This window comes from Eublepharis macularius, chromosome 3, assembly GCF_028583425.1.
Source record: "Eublepharis macularius isolate TG4126 chromosome 3, MPM_Emac_v1.0, whole genome shotgun sequence".
In the NCBI taxonomy this organism is placed as follows: domain Eukaryota; kingdom Metazoa; phylum Chordata; class Lepidosauria; order Squamata; family Eublepharidae; genus Eublepharis; species Eublepharis macularius.
This window is the reverse complement of record NC_072792.1, coordinates 186597468-186619865: the sequence shown is the minus strand read 5'-3', so window position 1 is coordinate 186619865 and position 22398 is coordinate 186597468. Positions and strand designations below refer to the sequence as shown.

At 50.0% G+C, this 22398-nt stretch overlaps 1 protein-coding gene across 1 annotated transcript in view; it reads left to right on the top strand.

Moving 5' to 3' along the window:
- The first annotated feature begins 3484 nt into the window (after window positions 1-3484).
- LOC129325603 (beta-arrestin-1) overlaps window positions 3485-22398 on the top strand; it is a 163962-nt gene continuing 145048 nt past the window's right edge. The window contains exon 1 of the mRNA XM_054973376.1: window positions 3485-3581. Coding sequence (XP_054829351.1) covers window positions 3562-3581 — 20 coding nt within the window. The 5' untranslated portion in view covers window positions 3485-3561. The remainder of the gene's footprint in view (window positions 3582-22398) is intronic.

Below are 22398 nucleotides of genomic sequence, written 5' to 3'. Positions count from 1 at the left end.
AAAGAGCCCCTACATTGCTTTGCTAGGCTGCTTTTCCATTTGTGGGATGCTTTTAAAACAAAGAGACTGTTGCAAATGGTGGTCTTCCGCCTCCAGCATCCCCAAGGGGTGTTGTCCGCTCTTAATATCTCCTTCCCTTGCACGGGAACCCAAGCAGAGCAGGGTGCCCGTTCTGAGGCTTGATTGGATGGGAGCCCCCAAAAAGGGAGCAGCCAAAGTGGGGAAGCCACTCCGATCTCAGCCCTGGACCAGCAGGAAGTGAGAGCCAAGCTACAAGTGACGAATGACGCTTGCCTGGCAAGTGAAGAGACTCACGTGTATTCCTCCCTGTTCACTTGCCATTCACTTGCACTCCGCTTGCTCACGTGGAGCGCAAGTGAATGAGCCAAGCTACAAGTGACGAATGACACTTGCCTGGCAAGTGAAGAGACTCACGTGTATTCCTCCCTGTTCACTTGCCATTCACTTGCACTCCGCTTGCTCACGTGGAGCGCAAGTGAATGAGCCAAGCTACAAGTGACGAATGACACTTGCCTGGCAAGTGAAGAGACTCACGTGTATTCCTCCCTGTTCACTTGCCATTCACTTGCACTCCGCTTGCTCACGTGGAGCGCAAGTGAATGAGCCAAGCTACAAGTGACGAATGACACTTGCCTGGCAAGTGAAGAGACTCACGTGTATTCCTCCCTGTTCACTTGCCATTCACTTGCACTCCGCTTGCTCACGTGGAGCGCAAGTGAATGAGCCAAGCTACAAGTGACGAATGACACTTGCCTGGCAAGTGAAGAGACTCACGTGTATTCCTCCCTGTTCACTTGCCATTCACTTGCACTCCGCTTGCTCACGTGGAGCGCAAGTGAATGAGCCAAGCTACAAGTGACGAATGACACTTGCCTGGCAAGTGAAGAGACTCACGTGTATTCCTCCCTGTTCACTTGCCATTCACTTGCACTCCGCTTGCTCACGTGGAGCGCAAGTGAATGAGCCAAGCTACAAGTGACGAATGACACTTGCCTGGCAAGTGAAGAGACTCACGTGTATTCCTCCCTGTTCACTTGCCATTCACTTGCACTCCGCTTGCTCACGTGGAGCGCAAGTGAATGAGCCAAGCTACAAGTGACGAATGACACTTGCCTGGCAAGTGAAGAGACTCACGTGTATTCCTCCCTGTTCACTTGCCATTCACTTGCGCTCCATTTGATCACATGGAGTGCAAGTGAATGGCAAGTGAACAGGGAGGGATGCACGTGAGTCTCTTCACTTGCCAGGCAAGCGTCATTCGTCACTTGTAGCTTGGCTCCGAGTGCCGCATCCCTCTGCACAGCGTATATTCCTTCCCTAGCTGCAGGTCTGGCTCGCCCTCCTGTCTGGCTGGGCTGGCTGAAGGCTCCTGCACGTTTTTGTGCTCAGGAAGGCATCGCTGGGGAATTTACCAGGCTTGTCTGTCTCAGGGTATGATTCCTGCTTGGAGGTGTGGCCGGTCCTGGGTTCGAGTCAAGGACACACCGGAGGAGAAAGGAAGGGCTGCACATTACAGCATTTTAGGGAGGCTGCTTGGCATGCGGGCGGTCCCAGGATCAATCCCTACCATCTCCACTGAAAAGGATCTCAGATAGGAGGTGATGCAAAAAGACCTACGCTGGGGATCTGCTGAGAATCAGATCAGATAAGACTGGGGAGCCAAAGGGCAGTTTCTCGAGCCTGCCGCCAACTGATTGACAGAAGACCATTCCGGAGGGGTAGCGAGATTGGAGGGGACGGAGCTCAGAAGTGACACGATGTCACAGAGCAGCCCTTTCCTCCAGGGAAACAGCTCTCTGTTGTCTGGAGACCAGTTGCAATGCTGGGAGATTTCCAGCCCCCACCTGGAGGTTGGCAACCTTACTTTCATGAGAGTTGGCATCTGACGAAGCAAGCTCCGATTCAGGTTGCCAACTCTGGGTTGGAAAATTTCTACAGATTTCGGGGTGGCTCCTGGGTGGGGGGAGAGGTTTGGGGAAGGGAGGGACCTCAGTGGGGTATAATGCCACAAAGTCCACCCTCCAGAGCAGCCATTTCCCCCCTGGGGAACAGATCTTTTAGGGTTGCCAGCTCTGAGTAAGAAAATTCCTGGAGATTTGGGGGTGGATTCTGGAAACAACGGGGTTTGAGGAGGGAGGAGACCTCAGTGGGGTTGTAATGCCAGAGAGTCTACCCTCCAGAGCAACCATTTTGGTGTAGTGGTTAAGAGCAGCAGGACTCTCATCTGGAGAGGCAGGTTCAATTCCCCACTCCTTTGCTTGAAGCCAGCAGGGTGACCTTGGGGCAGTCACAGCTCTCTCAGAGCTCTCTCAGCCCCACCCACCTCACAGGGGGGGATAACAATGACACTGCCTTATTGTTCTGAGCGTGGCCCTAATCTACCCTGAAGAGTGATAAGTACAAGTTGATGATGATTTTCTCAGCTTAATGGGACGTTGTTTGTTAGGCAATATGATTTACCTGTATGCCTGCGCACATGTCTACATATTAAGCCACTATTAAAAAAACCCAGGGGGCTGACCCAGATAGCCCAGGTGAGCCTGATCTGTCAGATCTCAGAAGCTAAGCAGGGTCGGCCTTGGTTAGTAACTGGATGGGAGACCTCCAGCGAAGACAGGGCTGCAGAGGCAGGCAATGGCAAACCACCTCTGTTAGACTCTTGCCATAAAAACCCTGCCAGGGGGCGCCATAAGTCAGCTATGACTTGAGGGCACCACACACATACCCAGACAAGAAGTTTCTCCTGGTAGTTGACAATCCTACTAGAGCCAGTTTGGTGTAGTGGTTAAGAGTGCGGGACTATAATCTGAAGAACTGGGTTTGATCCCCCACTCCTCCGCTTGAAGCCCGCTGGGTGACCTGGGGTCAGTCACGGCTCTCTCAGCCCCCCACCCCTCACAATGACGCTGCCTTATTAACTGTTCCGAGTGCGGCCCTAATCTGCCCCGAAGAGTGATAATATAAGCACAAGCTGATGATGATTTTCTCCAGCTGTTGCTTGGAGCCCAGCTGCAATTCAGACAGCTCTCCAGGCTCCACCTGGAGGTTGGCAACGCTCGCCCCTGCTCCTTTCTGGCCTCCGGCTTCTTGGCCCTGGAGGTGCCCCTGCCCTGCGCGGCTCCAAAACCCAGGAGACACCCGTTGGGCTTCCCTCCCGCCCAGGGGCTGGGGGGGGGAGGTCAGGCTGCCCCTTCGTCTCCCTCGGCGCCCTGCGAGGTAGGCCGGGGCGAGGGGCCCGGCAGCAGCCCCCTGCGACGGCCCACAGCGCGTTGGCCACGGGGGGGCCGGGAGGAGCCGCGCAGCGCTTCCCCGGCCCCGCTCCGTGCGCGCCGCCCCGGGCAGCCGGGGCTGCGGCGGAGGCGGCCAATCCCGGGCGGCGGGGCCAGGCGGGGCCGTCCTCCTGCCTTCCTTCCTGCCCCTCCTCGGCGCTCCAGGGAGGGAGGGAAGGAGGGAGGGAGGCCGCCAGCAGCAGCAGCAGCGCCGGCACTCGGCGCGCCTCGCCCGCCTCTCCGCTCGGCTCTGGGCTCCCGGCGGCCGGCCATGGGCGACAAAGGCACCAGGTCAGTGCGCGCCGCGGCCGGGAGGAGGCCGGGGCGCTCCCGCGGGGGGAGCCCGAGGCGGGGCGCGGAGGCCAGGGGCTCCCGCCGGCGCCCTGCGCGCGTTACGCAGCCTGCGCCTGCCTTGCGCCGCGCTCTCCGCCCGGTGCCTCCTCGCCTCCCCCCCGGGCGCGTAACGGGCGAAGCGCCGCTTGGGCTGCGTTGCGTGTAGGGGTGCTGGAGGGGCGCTCCGGCGGGCTGGGCTGAGAATCGCCTGCGCGGCTTCAGGGACACTCCTTTCTGTAGACCCGGGAAAAGGGCAGGGTTGCCGGCCTCCAGGTAGTGGCTGGAGATCTCCCGGAATTACAGCTGGTCTCCAGGCCACAGAGATCAGTTCACCTGGAGAAAATGGCAACCTTGGGGGCGGGGGGTGGTGGACTCTATTGAATGATGCCATGCCAAGGTCTCTTCCCTCCCCAAACCCCATTTTCTCCAGGTTTCACCCCCCAGATCTCCAGGAATTTCCCAAGTTGGAGCTGGCAACCCTAGTCCTGGGGCTGAGCGGATCGGAGGGAGAATGGATGGGTTCTGTGGGGAAGGGGAAGGATGGTGCCCCCTCTGCCCCCCTGCTAGGGCTTGGGGGCTTACCGGCTGCACCGATTGGGAACCAGTGCATGATGGGCTTGCGCAATGCACCGTTAGCTTGTGGAACTCGCTGCTACTGGATGATGCTGGATTGTTTTCACAACAGTCGGAAACAGGGAGAATCCAGGGCCTGTTCAGGCGACTGGCTGGGAATGTTAAATGCTCTGCCTAGGAGATGCCCAGGGAAGCAGGAGGTGGGGCAGGCCCTCCAGGGGCATCTTCTGCCTGCTGTTGGGTGCTGCTGAGTGCTGGCCTCCAGGGGCCTTTGGGCCAGGAAGGCGCTGCTGTGCATGTACAGGAATAAATGCAGCTGTGTGTAGGAAGAGCCGTTTTCTGAGCCCTACCGAGCTTTCGTCTCCCTGCCTCTTTCTTGCATAATATCTTGGCTGGCAATTGCCTGTGTGTGGGAAGAGTGAGTGAGAATTTTCTTTCGGTCTGTGCCGATGTGGACCCCAGAGAGGGCTGAGACATGTGTGGGGATTCTCCAAAAACCACTTGGCAGCAGTGTATGGGCACACACGTCTCTATTCTGTTCCTCTGTTCTCTTTTCTCCCAACATCATTTTGACAAAACTGAAGCAAGTAGCCGCCTCCACCGTGGTTCTGTCCACAATCTGACATTCTGTGGGTGCACGGCCATGTGTTACTGCCGTGCAACAGCAGAAGTTCACAACTGCTGGTCTTGGAGTAAGGGACTGGTGCGGTGTAGTGCTTAGGGTGTTAGACTAGGGTCTGGAGGCCCACGTTCGAATGTCATAAAAGCTCACCTTGAGCCAGTTGCGCTCTCTTGGCCTAACCTACCTCACAGGGTTGTTGCGAGAATAAAATTGGGAAGAGATCAATATAAGATGCCTTGGGTCCCCATGGGGAGAATGGCAGGACGTAAGTGGAATGAAGTAAATAAATCCTGATGACCAAGTAGAAGGCTTCGCGCAGAGGTGATACCAAGTCAAACCCTCGGCCCATCAAGGTCGGTATAGCCTTCTCTGACCGGCAGTGCCGCTCCGCGTCTCAGGTAGAGCTCTTTCTTGCATCACCTGGTCCTCTGAACTGGACGGGCGGGGTACTGAACCTGGGGTCTGCTGTACCAATGAGCTCAGTCCCCTTCCCAGGCAGTCTAGCAGTGGTGGAGAGATGGGTCCAGCCAAATTGGGAAGAGGAAGCCTAGCTTTCTTGGATAAGACTCTCTGGTTCTGGTTCTGAAATGGGTACCGTTTGACGGGCAGCCTTCAACCAGGAGAGTGACGGAGCACATCTCTCTCTGCTCTTCTGAACCTCTTGGTGGCGCTCCGTGACATCCACCCAGATGTTCCTCTGGTTTGTCTGGCCCAGATGGGAACCTGTGGCGCCAGGCTCAGGATGGTTCCCCCAGCCCCATCTGTTGGGTTGGTACCGGAGGGAGGGAGCAGCTGGGGGCAGCCCTCCGGCCTTGGCGCTCTGGGGTTCCTCTGGATTCTGTTCGGTCCCCTGTGCCCTTGCCAATCAACATGATGCATCTAGAGAGGTGCTGAGAAATGCTGTGGGTGCCCCCCCCCCAGCTGTGTCGCTCTTTTTCATCTGGGGTTGGGGAGGCATCGGATGCCCCAGACAAGAGGCTGGAGGCAGCAGTGGAGCCAGAAAATGGAAGCCCCTTTTAAACAAGGCTGCAACACTGTTGGTTGGCACAGTGGCACCGTCTCCAAACACCAGTTGGCGTCGGGGCATGTGTGTGTGGGTGCTCACATGCTTCTGTTCCGCTTTTCCTCTCTCGCGTCCTTTCTGAGCCTGTTCAGGATGGAGCTGAGCTCCCTTTGCAAGAGTTCATTATGGGTGTGTTTGTATCCAGAATGGCACATGGAGGCTTTCTTCAGCAAGCAGGGTCCGGCTGTAGTTATCTGTTCTCTGACAGCATCGACATGTTGCAGTGGGTTCTGTTTGGGGCTGTCCTTGAAGACTGTTCGGTGGCTGCTACTGGTGCAAAACAAAGCTGTAAAATTGCAGGCTAGCTTTCCTTACGGACATCATCATGCTGTCTCAAAAGAGCTTTGCTGGCTGTTTCTGGGCTCAGTGCAGAGGACCAGTGTCTGCCAAAATCTTTGAGAGAGGCGTTTCTCCAATCTTAGGGGGAGATGGAGGGATGCTAGAGAAAGGGGGCTTCTTTGTGATAGCCCCCGGCTTTTGGATTCCCCCTTCAGAGATTAGCCTGTTGCCGAAGTCTGTACAGCCTTTGACATGGATTAAAACATTTCCCTTTTAATCCTCGGGGTTTTAACGTGATTTTTCTTTTCTTCCCCATCTCTCTTATTGTCACACTCACGCAAATGTCACTGGGGTTGCCTGGTTTTAATGTTGTCTTTAGTTGCTGTTCTGTTGAATTTTATAGCCAGGTTTAATGGCCGGCTGTACTTGCTCTCTTTTATGGTTTTAAAAATTACACTGTGTCTTGTTCAAAACTGTTCTGTATTTTTCCTGTTTATACTGGACGGAAGCCACTCCAGGAACCCTTTTTGGTTAAGCGTGTGGAATGCAAATTTCTAAATAAACTCTACAGCCATGAGAGCTAGCAACTTTGCTTTGCTTTGTTTTGAAGTGGGTTTTCTGATGGAAAAGGATGTGCAAAACCTTTCCTGCTTCTGCAAATTTGTGAGATCTATGTGCAAAAACAAACATTTAATTTTTTTTCCCCAGACGCATGCAAGCATCGGAGCACAGCACACACATCACGGCTCATTCTGTGCTCCCTCCGGAAGTTCTGTGAGGCTTGCTTTTGTGCCAGTGCTGGTTCAAGACAGGGAACTGTTAAACATGCTTCCCATAACTGGTTTGCTGGGTTGGGAAAATGATGAAGGGAGCATTGACTCTCGAAAGCTCACCCCTTGGGAGTCTAGTTGGTCTCTAAGGTGCTGCTGGACCCAAATCTTGTTCTGCTTCTCAATCAAGAGCTGTTTTTTCTTCACGGAGCCCCGATGACTTTGGTAACCTGTTGTTATTTTGAGAACAGCGATTCTTAGCTGTAAATAGATTATTTCTGTTTGGAGAGAGAGAGACACACACACACACAGTGGCATCCTGCTGGAAGAAACACATCCCGTTAAAGTTTCCCCTCCAACGAGTACAGCCACCGTATGTGTTATTCCCACCCCATAATGTCTGGGATGCAGGTAGATTATCCTAGACATTACAGAGGGGGAAATGGCATTAAGTGCATGGTACAGTTTTCAGTGGCAACGGAGACATAATGCTTACTTTTGCCTTCCGTTTCTAAAAAGCAGAGAAAGGGGCTAAATTTATTCATTTTACTGATTTCCAGCCGTTCTCTGCAATAGGGACCCAAAGTGGTTTAGAATCAAAGGGCTGGAAGGTACCTCCAGGGTCATCTAGTCCAACCCTTTGCACAGTGCAGTAAATTCACAGCTGCCTCCCATTGTTCTCCTATGTTCCTTTTATCCTTGTAGCAACCCTGCAAGGTAGGTTAGGCTGAGAATGTGTGACTGGCCCGAGATCACCCAGTGAGCTTCCGTGGGAGAGTGGAGATTCGAACTTGGGTCTCCCAGATTCTAATCTGACACTCTAACCACGACACCACATTGGCTTCCAAAGGGCTCCATATTCACCATCTGTTCTTTTTGCTCCACAGTGAGGTATCTTTGGGCTCATGCAAAGTAACAGAATATAATTAAAGCAATAAAAATGTGCTGTTTGGCATACAAGGGATTTTAAAGGGTTTTTTTCCCTTTGCTCGTGAGTACATTGTACTCTTGGGCAGCCTGGAAAAAACAAAGTTAAAAATAAACACACGGAAGGGTTAGTTTTGAGGGAAGTGATAAGTTTTCTAATCTTGCTTTTGTGTCACATGAGAGCAGCGTTTGGTTGTGCTTCCGTGGACAGGCAACCGAAAACTGATTATTTTTATTTCAGGAAAACTGATTTTGAAACATGTAGTTAAAAATAAGCATTTTCGTATTCCACAAAATTCATTTCCAGCTTTCTGAAATTCTCCCTTCTTGCCAGAAGGCTTCCAAACTAGGTTCCAAGATCGAATGTAACCGAAGCAAAGGAAAAGGACCCTTTGCTTATGGAAATGCTTGCCCCTCTCTGACGAGGGGGCCCCTGTCCTGCAAGAAAGGCAGTGGAGTGCCGAACTGGTACCTGCCTGTCCTAATACACAATGTGGGATTTGATCTGCCTCCTCACTCTGGGCTTCGGAGCTACTCGGGACCATACTGGGAATAAACTCTGATTTTTTCCCAGTCTTGGGATTTCAGAGGAGGGCATCCATGTGTCCTTGCCCACCTCACCAGAGGTCTTTGGGGGCAGTGAGACCTTTCTTGCAGTTTTGAAGGGCCGCCATGACTCCGCTGTGATGCCAGAGATAAGAACTTGACCGAGCTAAGTTGGTTGACAAGTAGGGTTGGTGGTGACCGCTGAGTTTGGCCACCAAGGCCACTTCTCCATCATGGACCGGTGAGTCTTGCTTCTGCTTGGATGAAGACATTTTTGGAAAGCTCTTCTCAGCCCTGGTGAGTTGGGTTCTGGAGGCTCGTCTTGACAATACCGAAACTTGCCACAGAAGCTAGCTGGTGCCTTCCTTGAGAAGCCAATATATATATATGGATTAGAGAAACCTAAGAACGTAAGAAGAGCCCTGCTGGATCAAGCTGGCCAGTTCCTTCGGAGGCCCAAAACAGGGCATAGAGGCCTTCCTGAATGCTGCCTCCCGGAACTTGGCTTCAGAGGTTCTCTGCCTTTGAACGTGAAGGTTCACCTTGGCTAGGAGCCACCCGTGCTAGCCAGGAAAGAGCTGTGGTTGGATAAAGGAAGGGCAGTAACTAGGCAAGGGGTTAACTGGAAGCTGACCAGCTGCACCAAGTGCCTTTTGAGAGGCCTTCCAGAAGAAGGAGCAGCAGCGGTGGGTTCTGGTGGAGAGCTGGTGGCTGAGGAGCTGGCTGGACTGGGGATGGAGGCAGGGAGCAAGAGCGGGTTTGGAAGCTCAGCTCTGCAGGGCTTGAGCTCAGTGGCAGAGAACCTGCGGGCCGTATGAAAGTGCCTGGATCCTGCCCTTGTCTTCTTTGGCTGGAAATCTTGGGCATTCGTTTATTTAGATACCCTCATTTCCTCCCCAATAGGGACTCAAAGTGGCTGACTGCACCCCCTCCTCTGTTTTATAACAACAACCCTGCGAGGTGAGCGGAGAGAGTGTGCCTGGCCCAGAGAGCTTCGTGGCTAGGAGAGGATTTGGACCAGCGTCTCCTCAGGCTTGTCCGACGCTCTTAACTATCCAGAGGAGTTAGCCGTGTTAGTCTGCAGTAGCAAAATAGAAAAGAGTCCAGTAGCACCTCTAAGACTAACCAACTTTACTGTAGCATAAGCTTTCGAGAACCACAGCTCTCTCCGTCAGATGTATCAGCTTTTGAGAATCACAGCTCTCTTTGTCAGATGCTCTTAACCAGGGATCATTTCATAGAAAAAGAGCTGCAGGAACTCATTAGCATAATTCATTAGCATATGCCACGCCCCTTGACATCACCAGAAGTGTGTTATTAGCATAATTGACTTGCATATGCCACACCCCCTGACATCACCTATCCTGGCTGTTTTGGACCCAATCCTGGCCATTCAGGGCTGAAATTGGGCCAAAAATGGCAAAAGGGGCTGAAAATGGCCGAAAAGGGGCCCAAAATGGTCAGGATCGGGCCACTGCTGAGCGAAAGAGTGATCCAGCACCCATCACAGGCCCGATCCTGGCTGTTTTAGGACCAGTCCTGGCTGTTTTGGGCCCAATCCTGGCCATTTTGGGCCCAAATTTGGCCAGATTTGGGCCCAAAATGGCTGAAAGGGGCCCCAAATGGCTGGGATTTGGCTGCTGCCAGACAGGGGAGTGTTTCCCCACGCGGCAGTGGCTTGATTCGGGTCGTTTTGGTCCCAATCCAGGTTGAAACGGGCCCGAAATGGCCAAAAATCAGGTGGGCGGGGCCACCTGACACGTGACCTCTTGGGTGAACTGCCAGAACTGCGTTCCTGCGCGTTCCCCCTCGAAATGAGCCCTACTCCTAACTATGACAACTGTGCCGGCTCTAGCCTAGTTGCAATTAAATTGGAATATAAACAGGTTTAATCTGTGTTTGTGATCTCTGGGAAAAAGTGACTCCATGACCCTCTGTTGAAATCAGGAAGTAAAAGGAGGCTTTTCCATGTAAATAAAGGACCATGGGGGGGCGGGAATACTTTTCCAGTGCAATGCTAAGAAGAGTTACTCCAGTCTAAGACTGGAGTAACTCTGGTTAGCATTGCACAGGTCAAGTCCATGTGCACATGCTTTTGCATTTACTGGTGGCAGAGCCTCTTACATTGGTGTAAGGTTCCTTGTGCTGGAGGAAAGCTGTGCTGCTTGCAGGACCCAGCTATCTGTTGGCTTCATTTCCGAGCAGTTGTTGTTCATCCCAGGCCTGCACGGGGCTGCCGCCGCTTTAAACTCATTTGCCCCACTAAATTGGTGGAAGTCCTTGGCTCCGAGCTGCCGCTGAAACAGCTTCAAGTGCGAAGGCAGCATTTCCAGTCCCTGTGGCCACCTTTAGAGGCCCAAAGAGAACGTATTTCCCTTTTTTTCGTTTGGGGGGCGGCTCATTCACAGCAGAGAATTTAATGAGCAATGGAGGAGGCAAGAAATCTTGTATTTCTGCCCTAGTGTGAAAATAAAAATAAGGGTGGCTTGGGGTTCTTGGTAGTGAAATCTGCTAGGTTTTTAGAAATTTTAAGGGACCTCAGTGTGGGAGGCTGTTGTATGCGCAAGAAGGCAGTAGCGGATGGAGCAGACCTCTGCCTGAGACCATGGGAAACTGCTGCTAGTCTGAATAAAATTTAGAATCATAGGGTTAGGAGGTACCTCTAAGGTCATCTAGTCCAACCCCCTGCACAATGCAGGGAATTCACAAATACCTCCCCCCACACCCCCAATGACCCCTGCTCCATGCCCAGAAGATGGGAAAACACTGTCAGAATCCCTAGCCAAACCGGCCTGGACCAAGGGTCTCATTCAGCTTTATGTGTGTTCTGTTGCACCCAGTCCCCTCCAGGCAGCGGCCAGTTCTGATTTGAGAGGGAAAATAGCTGTACTAGTTTTATTTCCTTCATTTATACCCTGCCGTTCTCCCCAGCGGAGGCTCAGAGTGGCTTACATCCTTCTCCTCTCTTCCATTTCATCCTGACAACAACCCTGTGAGGTAGGTTAGTCAGAGAGTGTGTGACTGCCCCAAAGTTACCCAGCAAGCTTCCATGGCAGAGCGAGGATTTGAACCTGCGTCTCACAGGTCCTAGTCCATCACTCTAACCAGTGTACAACACTGCCTGACAGTTAAAGCTGTGTATGTATGTATATATTATATACCGTCAAGTTGCCTCTGACCAGGGCATGGAGTAAGGGTCGCTTGGTTTGTGTGTGAGTGAGTGGGGAGGAGGTATTTGTGAATTTCCTGCATTGTGCAGGGGGGGGTTGGACTAGATGACCCTAGAGGTCCCTTCAAACTATGATTCTATGACAGATGGATACTAGATCAAATCAAGTGGGTACTAGATCAAATCAAGCCTGAATTCTCCCTAGAAGCTAAAATGGCAAAACTGAGGTTATCGTACTTTGGTCACATCATGAGAAGTCAAAGTGGAAGGCAACAGGAAAAGAGGAAGACCCAAAACGAGATGGCTGGACTCAATAAAAGAAGCCACATCCTCCATTTTGCAGGATCTGAGCAAGTCAGTTAATGACAGGATGTTTTGGAGATCTTTCCTTCATAGGGTCTCCATAAATCAGAGGCGACTTGACGGCACATAACACACACATGACCTATGGTGACCCTATGAATGAAAGACCTCCAAAACATCCTATCATTAACAGACTTGCTCAGACCCTGCGAACTGGAGGATGTGGCTTCTTTTATGGAGTCCAGCCATTTCGGTTTTAGGTCTTCTTCCTCTTTTCCTACTGCCTTCCATTTTTCCCAGCACAGTTAAAGTTCCTAGCACGCTTCAACCAGGGCCAGGGCCTTTTCAGTCCTGGCCCCAGCCTGGTGGAACACTCTGTCAATGGAGACCCAAGGCCCAGCGGGACATATTATCATTCCGCTGGGCGTGTAAGACAGAGCTGTTCCGCCAGGCGTTCGGTGGTTGAAGGGGGCGGTGCCATGTCAGCCTCCCACCTTTGGGGTGGGGAGTTCTCCCTACCATTGCACCTTAATGTATTTGGTTAATTTATTTTATTATTGTTTATTGTATGTTGATTTTAGAATTATTGTTATTTTGTTTTTATTGATTTTAACTCATGTTCATCCCCCAGAGCCCCTGAGGATGGGCGGTTTATAAATCGAAATAATAAATTAAATAAATAAATAAAAGCTGCTATAGTACTAAAGATGGGATGAATGGAAGTGGTCCGCTTCTACAACATGAGGCTTGGCTCACTTGCTTGATTCGTCTGGAAGTGTTTGCTCTGGAAGGTCCCTCTTTTGAGTGTAGCTGTTCTGAGGTTTTATGCAGGGGTCTTTCTCTGGCTCTGTACTGGGACTTTTCTATCAGGAGTTTCCAGCAATTGGACAGAGGGTCTTTTGCATGCAAAGTGTGGCCTTTGCCGCTGGGAGACAACCCCCCCCCCCTCCACTGAAGTTACACTGGTTGGCCTCTGGGGCCCAGGATTTCTCAAAATGGATTGGGGCTTCTAGAGATCCGAAGGGTGGGGGAAGGATGTGAGCAGGAATTCTGCAATTGCTGGTACATTCAAAACATGACTGCGCAGAGACTCCAGATTTTATCCGGATCTTAGAAATAAGCACGTTCCTCCTTTATGTATTTTTTTTTACAAAAAACATCCATTCTCTGATAGCGGTTTGGGTTGTGTGCGCATGTGTGCAGTCGCAGTTCTCACTGGAGAATAGATGAAATAACGTGCTCTGGGGCTAACTGGGCCCTGAGCCCTTTTGTCAAACTCTCATTGCAGATGGAATTTTCAAGCTTGAGAATTGTCGTTTGTGTTTTCCTGTGATTTATGGTTGCTCTCTCTTTCTCTCTCCGCGAGACCACCCTGCCTCTCGCGGGGTGGCTGCCAGATTTCTTCTTGGAAATCTGTTCGTGCTGCAGCTGGTTTACTGCTCTGGGAGAAGGAAGAGCCAGTGTTTCGCCTTAGGTCTGTTGAGAGGTTTTGCAGCAAATTGCGGTGTGTGTGTGTGTATGTGTGTGTGTGTGTGCTGCCTGCCAACAGGTCAGAGATGTCCGAGAGAAGGAATTGGTGTGTGGGGGGGTTGCGCTTCCTGGGCTCGTACCCTGTGCCAGCTGGGTATGTGGGCAAAAGCTAGCTGCCTGGGCATTTGCTTTCCTTGGCATGGCCAGTTCAAGCAGCATGTCTGCACATCACTTTAATTTGCCTGGATGATTTACTTGTTCATTCAAAGTCTGAACTTTTGGACTCCAGTCCCCAGAACTCTCTTAAGTGCTGTGCATTCGTGGATTTGTCAGACTATGTGTGTGTGTGTGAGGTGGGGGGGGGGCTTCTCTCGCAATCTCTTTGATCCACCACTGTTCACTGCTGCAAACAGCTTGGCTCCTGCCATCGCACGTTGTTAGAATGAACTGCAAATGAGAAGGGAGCCCTGGCAGCAGGGGAAGGCACGGGGGGGGGGTCCGGGGGGGGTAGCTGCTTCGGGAAGATGCTTCCCTTGGTCCTTCCACACTGTGGGAAGGAGCGTGTTTGTCGCTGTCGGTGTGCTGTGCGTCTTAGCAGTTCCCATGCAGTGTGCATGCAAACATAGGAGGAACTACGTGACTTCAGGGCTGGGCAGAGCAGCCACAGCAGAGAACACAAAGCACGTATTTTCCTCTTTGTTTCAGGTAAGTGGCTGTGTGGGTTTGCAATAGAACAGCAGGATTGGAGTCCAGCAGCACCTTAGAGACCCACAAGGTTTTCTGGGTATGAGTCAAGAGCTCAAAAAGCTCTCAAAAGTGCATACCTAGAAAACCTTACGGGTCTCTAAGGTGCCGCTGGACTCCAATCCTGCTGTTTTCATCATTGTGTGACCCGCTCTGGATGCTCTCTACATGGGATATTTGACTTGTGAAGAATGGTAGATGCAATGGTAGCCGGGAAGGGTAGTTTTAAAAGACAGTGGCTGGGCAAAGGCTTTGCTATACACTGGAGCTGTGTGAAGGGGCTGTGAAATGCCAGAAGGGAAACTTCAGCCCATTATAACTTCCCCAGGTCCAAGCCCTGCTCTGGAAGGTAGCTCCAGCCCATTTCCATTCCTGGCTGCCCTCTGGTTGCGATCCCACACAGTTTAGACTGGAGAGGTGAAACTGACAGAGCCTTTGGGGGGGCAGAGATGAAATTAACAAACCCTCTGAGGAGCGATCTCTGCCAGCTTTGTCTTTTTAAACTACGCTTCCCGGAACAGTTTTAGACTGGAGAGGTGAAACTGACAGAGCCTTAGGGGAGGCGAAGATGAAATTGACAAACCCTCTGAGGAGTGATCTCCGCTGGCTCTGTCTTTTAAAACTACGCTTCCCGGCTAACATTGCATCTCCCTACACTTGGCGAACATGCGCTGAGGCGTCTCGTGTAGAGACACTCTTAGAGACGCCTGATTTGGCAGCCCCCAACCCTGACAAACACTGTGCTTTCCAAGGAGGAGAGGAACATCACTGGAGCCCATTTAGGGTGGCTCCTAGAGGACAGAGTAAACTCTGACTCATGAAAGCGCATGCTGAGATCAGTGTTAGATTTTAAGGCGCCATGGAACTCCTGGTTTGTTTTGCTACAAAAGCCGAGCACCAGCTACCCCTCTAGAAGATTTTTGCCCTTTTTCTTGACCTAGGTAGCCTTTTCTTAGATCATAGATGGGGAACCTTGACCTTGGATTCCCAGCAGCTCTGGATCTGCTGACTTTTGTTCAGAAATCTGCAGACTCACTTTGCTAGTGGGTCAGTTGTTATCTTCATTTATAGCTCGCCTATTTGGATATGGGCTGTGGCTCAGTGGCAGAGCATCTGTTTGGCACACAGAAGGTCCCAGATTCAGTCCCCGGCACCTCCAGTTAAGATGACCAGGCAGTAGGGTGATGTGAAGGACCTCAGTCTGAGACCTTGGAGAGTCCCTTCCAGTCTGAGTAGACAAGACTGACTTTGATGGACCAGTGATGCCAGTATAAGGTAGTTTTTCTTTGCATTGTAGTAAAGAGTCCAGTAGCACCTTATTGTAGCATAAGCTACAGGCGCATCTGACGAAGAGAGCTGTGGTTCTCGAAAGCTTATGCTACAATAAAATTGGTTAGTCTTAAAGGTGCTACAGGACTCTTTACTGTTTTGCAACTACAGACTAATACGGCTGACTCCTCTGGATCCTTACCTGTGCATAGATATATGCACCTTTTGGACTGGGACTCAAGGTCGATTACAACTATAAACTTTTTTCTAGCAAGTGGATGACGAGAGATGATAACATTTGAATCTAACAGTAAAAGTTCTCTGTAAGGCAAAAATGCTGTTGGGTTGGGATAGTAGAAGGTGGGGGGGGGGACCTGGACAGTTCTGTTTAGCACATTTTGTGAAACTGGGGTGGGGGGAGGATCCAAATAGCCTCAAGTAGACTTTTCCGCCATGTAGGGACCACCAAAGAGAGCGCATGCGTACGGAAAGTTTTATCTGTTTTCAGAGTGGCAACTTCAGAAGGTTTACTGGATCTTTCGTGGCAGAATACAGTGTGCAAAAAAATTAACATCTGATGAAGAGAGCTGTGGTTCTCAAAAGCTGACGATGCATCTGACGAAGAGAGCTGTGGTTCTCGAAAGCTTATGCTACAATAAAGTGGGTTAGCCTTAAAGGTGCAACTGGACTCTTTACTATTTTGCAAAAAAACTGACAGTTTTCTTCAGAATCTTCAAAAAAGGAGATTTTGTCAGACATTGAGCACCCCGAGCGTATGGATGGTTGCAGATGGCATTCGGTCCTCATTTGCGTCCCGGTTTCTGGCACTGGGTTATTGCCTAGATAGGCCAGGTGAGAATCAACGTCCTGTAATCCTCTGTGGCTTTTGCACGGCTGAATGCCTGCTGGGTCCCTGGGTTGTTTCCTCCCCTCCCTCCCTCCCTCCCTCCCTCCCTCCCTCTTGCAGCAGTCCTTGCTCTGATCCTCCCGGGCGGTGCATTAAGAAGTGACCGCGGGAGCGTCATCCTCCATTCAAAGTTCAAAGGAAATCGATGATATTGCTTTAATATTCCACTCTTGCCACACACAGAGAAATAGAGTTCCCATAAATCTTTGAAAGAGAGATCAAACGCACCACCACTCAATTACCGGCGGCTAAATAAAGTGATCGTGACTGTTACTCCTGTGTAATCGTGACACGTGCCTAATGAGCGCATTATGAGCTGGGGCTGGTTGTGAATGCAAGAGGGAAAGGGGGCAGTGGACACGTGGCGCCCACCAGTGGCTTGTATTGTGGTGGCCGGAGGCCAGTCGTGGACGGCTGCCCGTTCTAGCCACACAACAAACCCACAAGGCAGGCCAGGCCTAGCGAATGCAAGGGGCCCAAGACCACAGGCACGGCTCCCAGATCCCAGCCCAACGCTCCAGCCACTACACCAAACTGTCTCTTCTTAAAAATGTTCTTAGGGAGCCACTGGGCTTTTATCTTTTCCTACAAAGATGTGATCTGCTTTTAGAGATGATTAATGGCCTCAACTGATAGCACTTTGGCCCATTCCCTTTATGCCCTAGGATAGCGTTAAACACGTTTCATGCTCCCTTCAAGGGGATGGCAGAGAATTCTGGTTCTCACTGTCAGGCTATGGATGATGGGATATGGTAGACAGACCCCTGGACCATCGCAGCAAGACACAGGTTCTTGGTCAAAATGGCTTTTATTCAGAAATCAGATCATTTCCATATATATGTCCATAGGACTACTCAGAAGCAAGGTAAGCATCTAAGCAGCCAGAGTAAAAGTTGACAGGAATGACATCCTGTGAGAGAGACTTCTCTTTTAACATTCAAGTCTGCTCCCCCCCCCCCCGCCCAATCATAAACAAGATTTTGGCGCTCTTCTTTTGTGAGAACGTTTCACATATTTGTAATATCAAGTTGAGTCACTAGAAAACAAGCAAAGTCTGAGAGGGAGTACAAGGTCAGAAACACTGGAAGCTGTTGCAGTTTGTTAGATAAACACCTGTGAAAGAAATAGTTATGGCATTGGTAAAATGACATCGAGTTACAGCAGGATACATTGGTTCAGAACAAAAGGATCATTCAAATTGGCCTGGATGGGGCTCAGACATGACACTCGCGTAGACGAACAGTTTATAGCATTTGCTGAGTCGTAAGCGTTCCGCTTCTAGTGTGTAACAAAGGTACATACAGATGTCCAAGTAGCTGCCTTGCACATCTCTTTAACCGTAGCAAATGCTGCGCTGGTTGCAGCACTTCGTATTGAGTGAATAATAACCCTAGCTGGTATGTCTAGTTTTTGAATTTTGTGTGCTTCGAAGATGCATGCCTTGAGGTTACTGCGAACGGCAGATTTACGCATCCTGAGTGAGGATATGATTTATTTTATTTTTATTTTTTTTATTTCAAATTTCTATTCCGCTCTCCCTATGAGCAGGCTCAGGGCGGATCACAACATATTAAAATACAATAAAAATTCATCTACATTAAAACTTCATTAAAACTGCGGTGTATTTCTATTAATGCACATTTAAAACAGGATGGTGGGCAGTCATGTAGAGATAAATAAGGAAGAAAGCAAACTTCTGTACTCTCTGGAGATGCTGTTCATTTCCTAGACCTGAGTCCAAGCGGGCAGGAGTGGTATTCTGTTGTGCACCTTTGCTGAGTGGCTGGACTGGAAATAGTTTGTGGTTCTGGAGTGCTTGTGCTTGGGTCCAGCTTCGCCGTTGCATTCCGGATCACAGCCCCTGGGTGTTGGGGCAGTTTTGCAACATGGACAATTCCCAGTTAAAAGGGTCAGGCAGAAGGTGATGTGAAGGACCTAGGACTCGAACCTCAGACCCTGGAGAGCTGCTGCCGGCCAGGGCAGGTGTGTAAGGTCTCCACGTGTGTAAGTTCTCTCCATATGATCTCTCACTGGGACTGTAGTAGGTTGATCTGCCAAAGACAGGAGATGAGTAATTGGATTTTTATCCTGCTCTTCTTCAGGAGGTCGGGGGGGGCATGCTGTGGGTTTTCCCCTCTCCCTTTTCCTTACCCTGTGAGGTAGGCCAGCCTGAGAGCATTGTGTGACTGGCCCAAGGTAATCCAGCGGGTTTCATGGCCTAGCCGAGCCGTGAGTGCCGGCCTCCCTCCTCATCCAGCAACAACACCAACTCTAGTAGATGGTCCAGGTTTACAGTAGAGAGTAGACATGGGCACGAACCCCCCAAAAAATGAACCATGTGGTTCGTGGTTTGTGGGGTTTCCACGAACCAGGAACTATGAACTCCCACAAACTGGGGCAAGTTCACAAACCATTTCGTGGTTCATGGGGTTTAAATGTCCCTTTCTTTCTGCTTGCAAGAGGCAGGGCCCTTTAAACGGCCCAAACCTCACAAGCCCCAAACCTCACTTTGTCCATGGCAAAGTGAGCTCTTGGGGTGACCAAAGAGCCTGCTGGAAGAGTTCATATTTTTTAAAATATGGTACCCTCGGTGCCCAAGAGGTCCTATTGAGCTTACCGGTCTGGAGTTGGCAGACTGTATGGATTGGTGCATAGACAGAGAGGCATGGATGGCTGTTTTTCCCCTGGAAGTGCAGTTTGAATTGTTACTGCCGGAAGAGAACATGTACCTGCTCACCGTCTGCAGCTGCCCACCTTTTGACTTCTGAAAAACTATTTCAGATTTTTTAAATTTCAACTCTGCTTTTCTTGCAGAGACTCAAGGTGGATTAGAATTTTTTTTAAATACTAAAGAGTGCAGTAGCACCTTTAAGACTAACCAACTTTATTGTAGCATAAGCTTTTGAGAACTACAGCTCTCTTTGTGAGATGCATCAGCTTTCAAGAACCACAGCTCTCTTCACCAGATTGATGCTTTAGAGAACCACAGCTCTCTTCGTCAGATGCATCAACTTTCAAGAACCACAGCTCTCTTCGTCAGATGCATCAGCTTTCGAGACCAATAGCTCTCTTCGTCAGATGCGTCCAGTGACGCACCTGACGAAGAGAGCTGTGGTTCTCAAAAACTTATGCTACAATAAAGTTGGTTAGTCTTAAAGGTGCTACTGCGCTCTACTTTTTTCCAACTACAGACTAACATGGCTAACTCCTCTGGATCTATTTTTTTTAAAAAAAATAACAATAAATACAACCAAAACGAATGAATACAATAAAACCTAATGAGGACTTTTCTACAAACATTATTCAAAATTGATTTTATTTTACATTTATGTCCTGCTTTTTTCCTATATAGGACTTGAATGCTGCCTTCCTAAGAAGAATTACTCCAGTCTAAGCCCATTGAAATCAGTGGGCTTATACTGGAGTAACTCTGTTTAGGATTGCGCTTGTAAGTGACTTATTGCATCATTCTCCCCTTCTCCTGTTTTCTAAACAACAATCTTGCAGGAGTGTGTGACAGGCCCCAGGTCATCAGTGATCTTTCTGTTTTACCCATTCTACAGAATAAGATTTGTGTCTCTGATCAGAGATAAAACATTGTCTATTTTTATGGCTAACTGGAAACCCCTTATTGACTTTCTGCGTGAAAGAAGGAAAAACGATTTGATGATTTGTGGTTTTGATTTTTAAGAAGATAAATCTGGGAAAAAATAAATAAAAGGGGGGCAGTCGTGGAAAAGGAATTTTTGGAGAGATTAAAATGCAAAGTATGATGTTTGTTAAAATAAGTGTTGTAGAGAAAAATGAAATGAAATATGTATTATTGTTTTCTCTTCTAATTTGTCTTTTCTTTTTTGTATGCTCTTTTCACTATTTTTTTCCTTTTATTTCTTTGCCCTTTTTATTGGGCTTTTAATTCTATTAATAAAATTAAACGATCACCATTAAAAAAAGAATAAGATTTGTGTCCAGTGACACCTTAAAGAAAACAAGATTTTCAGGGTATATGTTTCGAGTGTCTGGCCCTCTATTTGATATCTGACAAAGAGAGCTTTGTCGGATATTATTCCACTGGACATCTCGTTGGTCTTTAAGGTGCCACTGGACTCAAATCTTGATGGTTGTTGTGGATTTTCCGGGCTGTATATCCGTGGTCTTGGCATTGTAGAGCCCGGAAAATCCACAACAACCATCGTTCTTCGGCCGTGAAAGCCTTCGACAATACATCAAATCTTGATGTTCTCCTGCCGACCAACACGGCGTCCCACCTGACAACTATCTACAGAAAGCCAGTAGGTTGGAGCCTTCCTGTCCCCGGTTGAACTGTACGGGCCCTGCTGATTGTGTACCGGGGGTGTGAGGGGGAGACGGAGCGCTCTTCCCGAGGTCTGTCGAAATGTGACATACTCCTGAAACTGCGTAATGAGTTGCTGCTTCAGAGACTTGCGCTCAAGCTGACTCAAGACAGAAAAGGAGAATTAAGTGGTATTTTTAGAAAGTGGCAAGTTGCTCCTCTCTGCCCCGTCCCTGCCCACCTTACAGCCTGCCCATTCCAAGGGCCATTTGGAGACCCTTTGGGTTTGGGGCTGCTTCCAAATGAGGATTTTGCCGACATGGAAATCGGGGCTCCCCCTCCCCGGGTTAAAGGGACACGTCCACATGATCATGTGCTCATTCGGAGCATGATTTTGGAGATCCCCCTTAATCCAAGTGAGAAAATAAACCTGTTTTTCTCCAGATTACATGGGAATCTTTGGGGTGGGTGCACAGACTGCAGCGGGAATGTTTGTGTGGGCACTTTGTCCCCATTATGGGGAGGCGGCAGAACTAAGATCCGCTTTCAGATGCCTGGGGTAGGTCTCTGCTGAATGCCACACACCCTCCCACCCTTGAAAGGGCATTCCCCTCTTTCCCTGCTGAGTTGCGTAGGGTTCATGTATGACAGTGAATTATTTATTATTTATTTATTTTATTCGATTTATACCCCGCCCTCCCCACAGATGGGCTCAGGGCGGCTAACGACATTAAAAAATACATTAAAATCACAAAAACATAAAATCAACAATATTTTTTAAAAATCATTAAAATAGTCCAGGAGCAGGCTATTTAGACAAATATTGGGAGTCCGTATACGGGCACGCACGGGCACGCGCATTCTGCCTGTACCTGCATGCCTCTGTGTGTACGAAAGAGCCAACACACGTTCACTTTACAAACAAAATGGGGGGGACCGGTAGCTGGATAAAAGTGGCGCCTGCATCACATGGTGAGCTACACGTGTGTTGGCTGTAACATGAGAATGGCTCAGTGTGCAGGGCTTTTTTTCAGCAGGAACGCGGTGGAACGGAGTTCCGGAACCTCTTGAAAATGGTCACATGGCTGGTCGCCCCGCCCCCTGATCAGGCGGGGCCATGAACGGCGTGGAGGGCAATCTAAACTCCCCTCTGCCTGGAGATCAGGGGGTGGGGCCACCAGCCATGTGGCCATTTTCACCGAGGGCAACCCACTGAGTTCCACCACCTCTTTCCCCCCCAAAAAAGCCCTGTCAGTGTGCATGCAAAGATCAATCAAGTGGACGTGGATTTTACGTGCATTCACAGTAACTTGTGGGCAGGGCTACAGAGCGCGGCTTGCTAAGGGGATGTGGGGAAAAGAGGGGATCGGGGCCTCAGTGGCTCTTGGTAAAAACTGGGAGGAGCAGATGAGGGCCCCGTCAGCGGGTGGCATGGGGACAGGTACGTGGGCACTGTTCCTGCCCACCCACCCCCTTCTTGCTGCAGCCACCGCGTCGTGTTTTTTGTGCCCCTGTATAGATTCCGCCCGTTGAGTCAGCTTTTTGGAGGAATTCTGGGCCTAGAAAAGGAACTGGAGTGCTTTCTGTAATGGGCTGCAGCCTGAGAAAATAATGTGGTCATGTCAGAGTTGGAAAAAAAAATCCAAAAGCTTTCTTTCCCCCCTCCTCCAGAAAGGAAAATGAAGAGGTTTGATTTCCCCAAACGCTTTCCCGCTGTTCGCTAGCGCTCGTGTCCGGCTCTGCTTCTGCCTGTGAGCGTCACGTTGTTGTTAGGCATTTTTGGCCTCTCCCAGTACAGTCAGATGTAATGACATTTCTGCCTTGTTTTCCAAGCCTCTC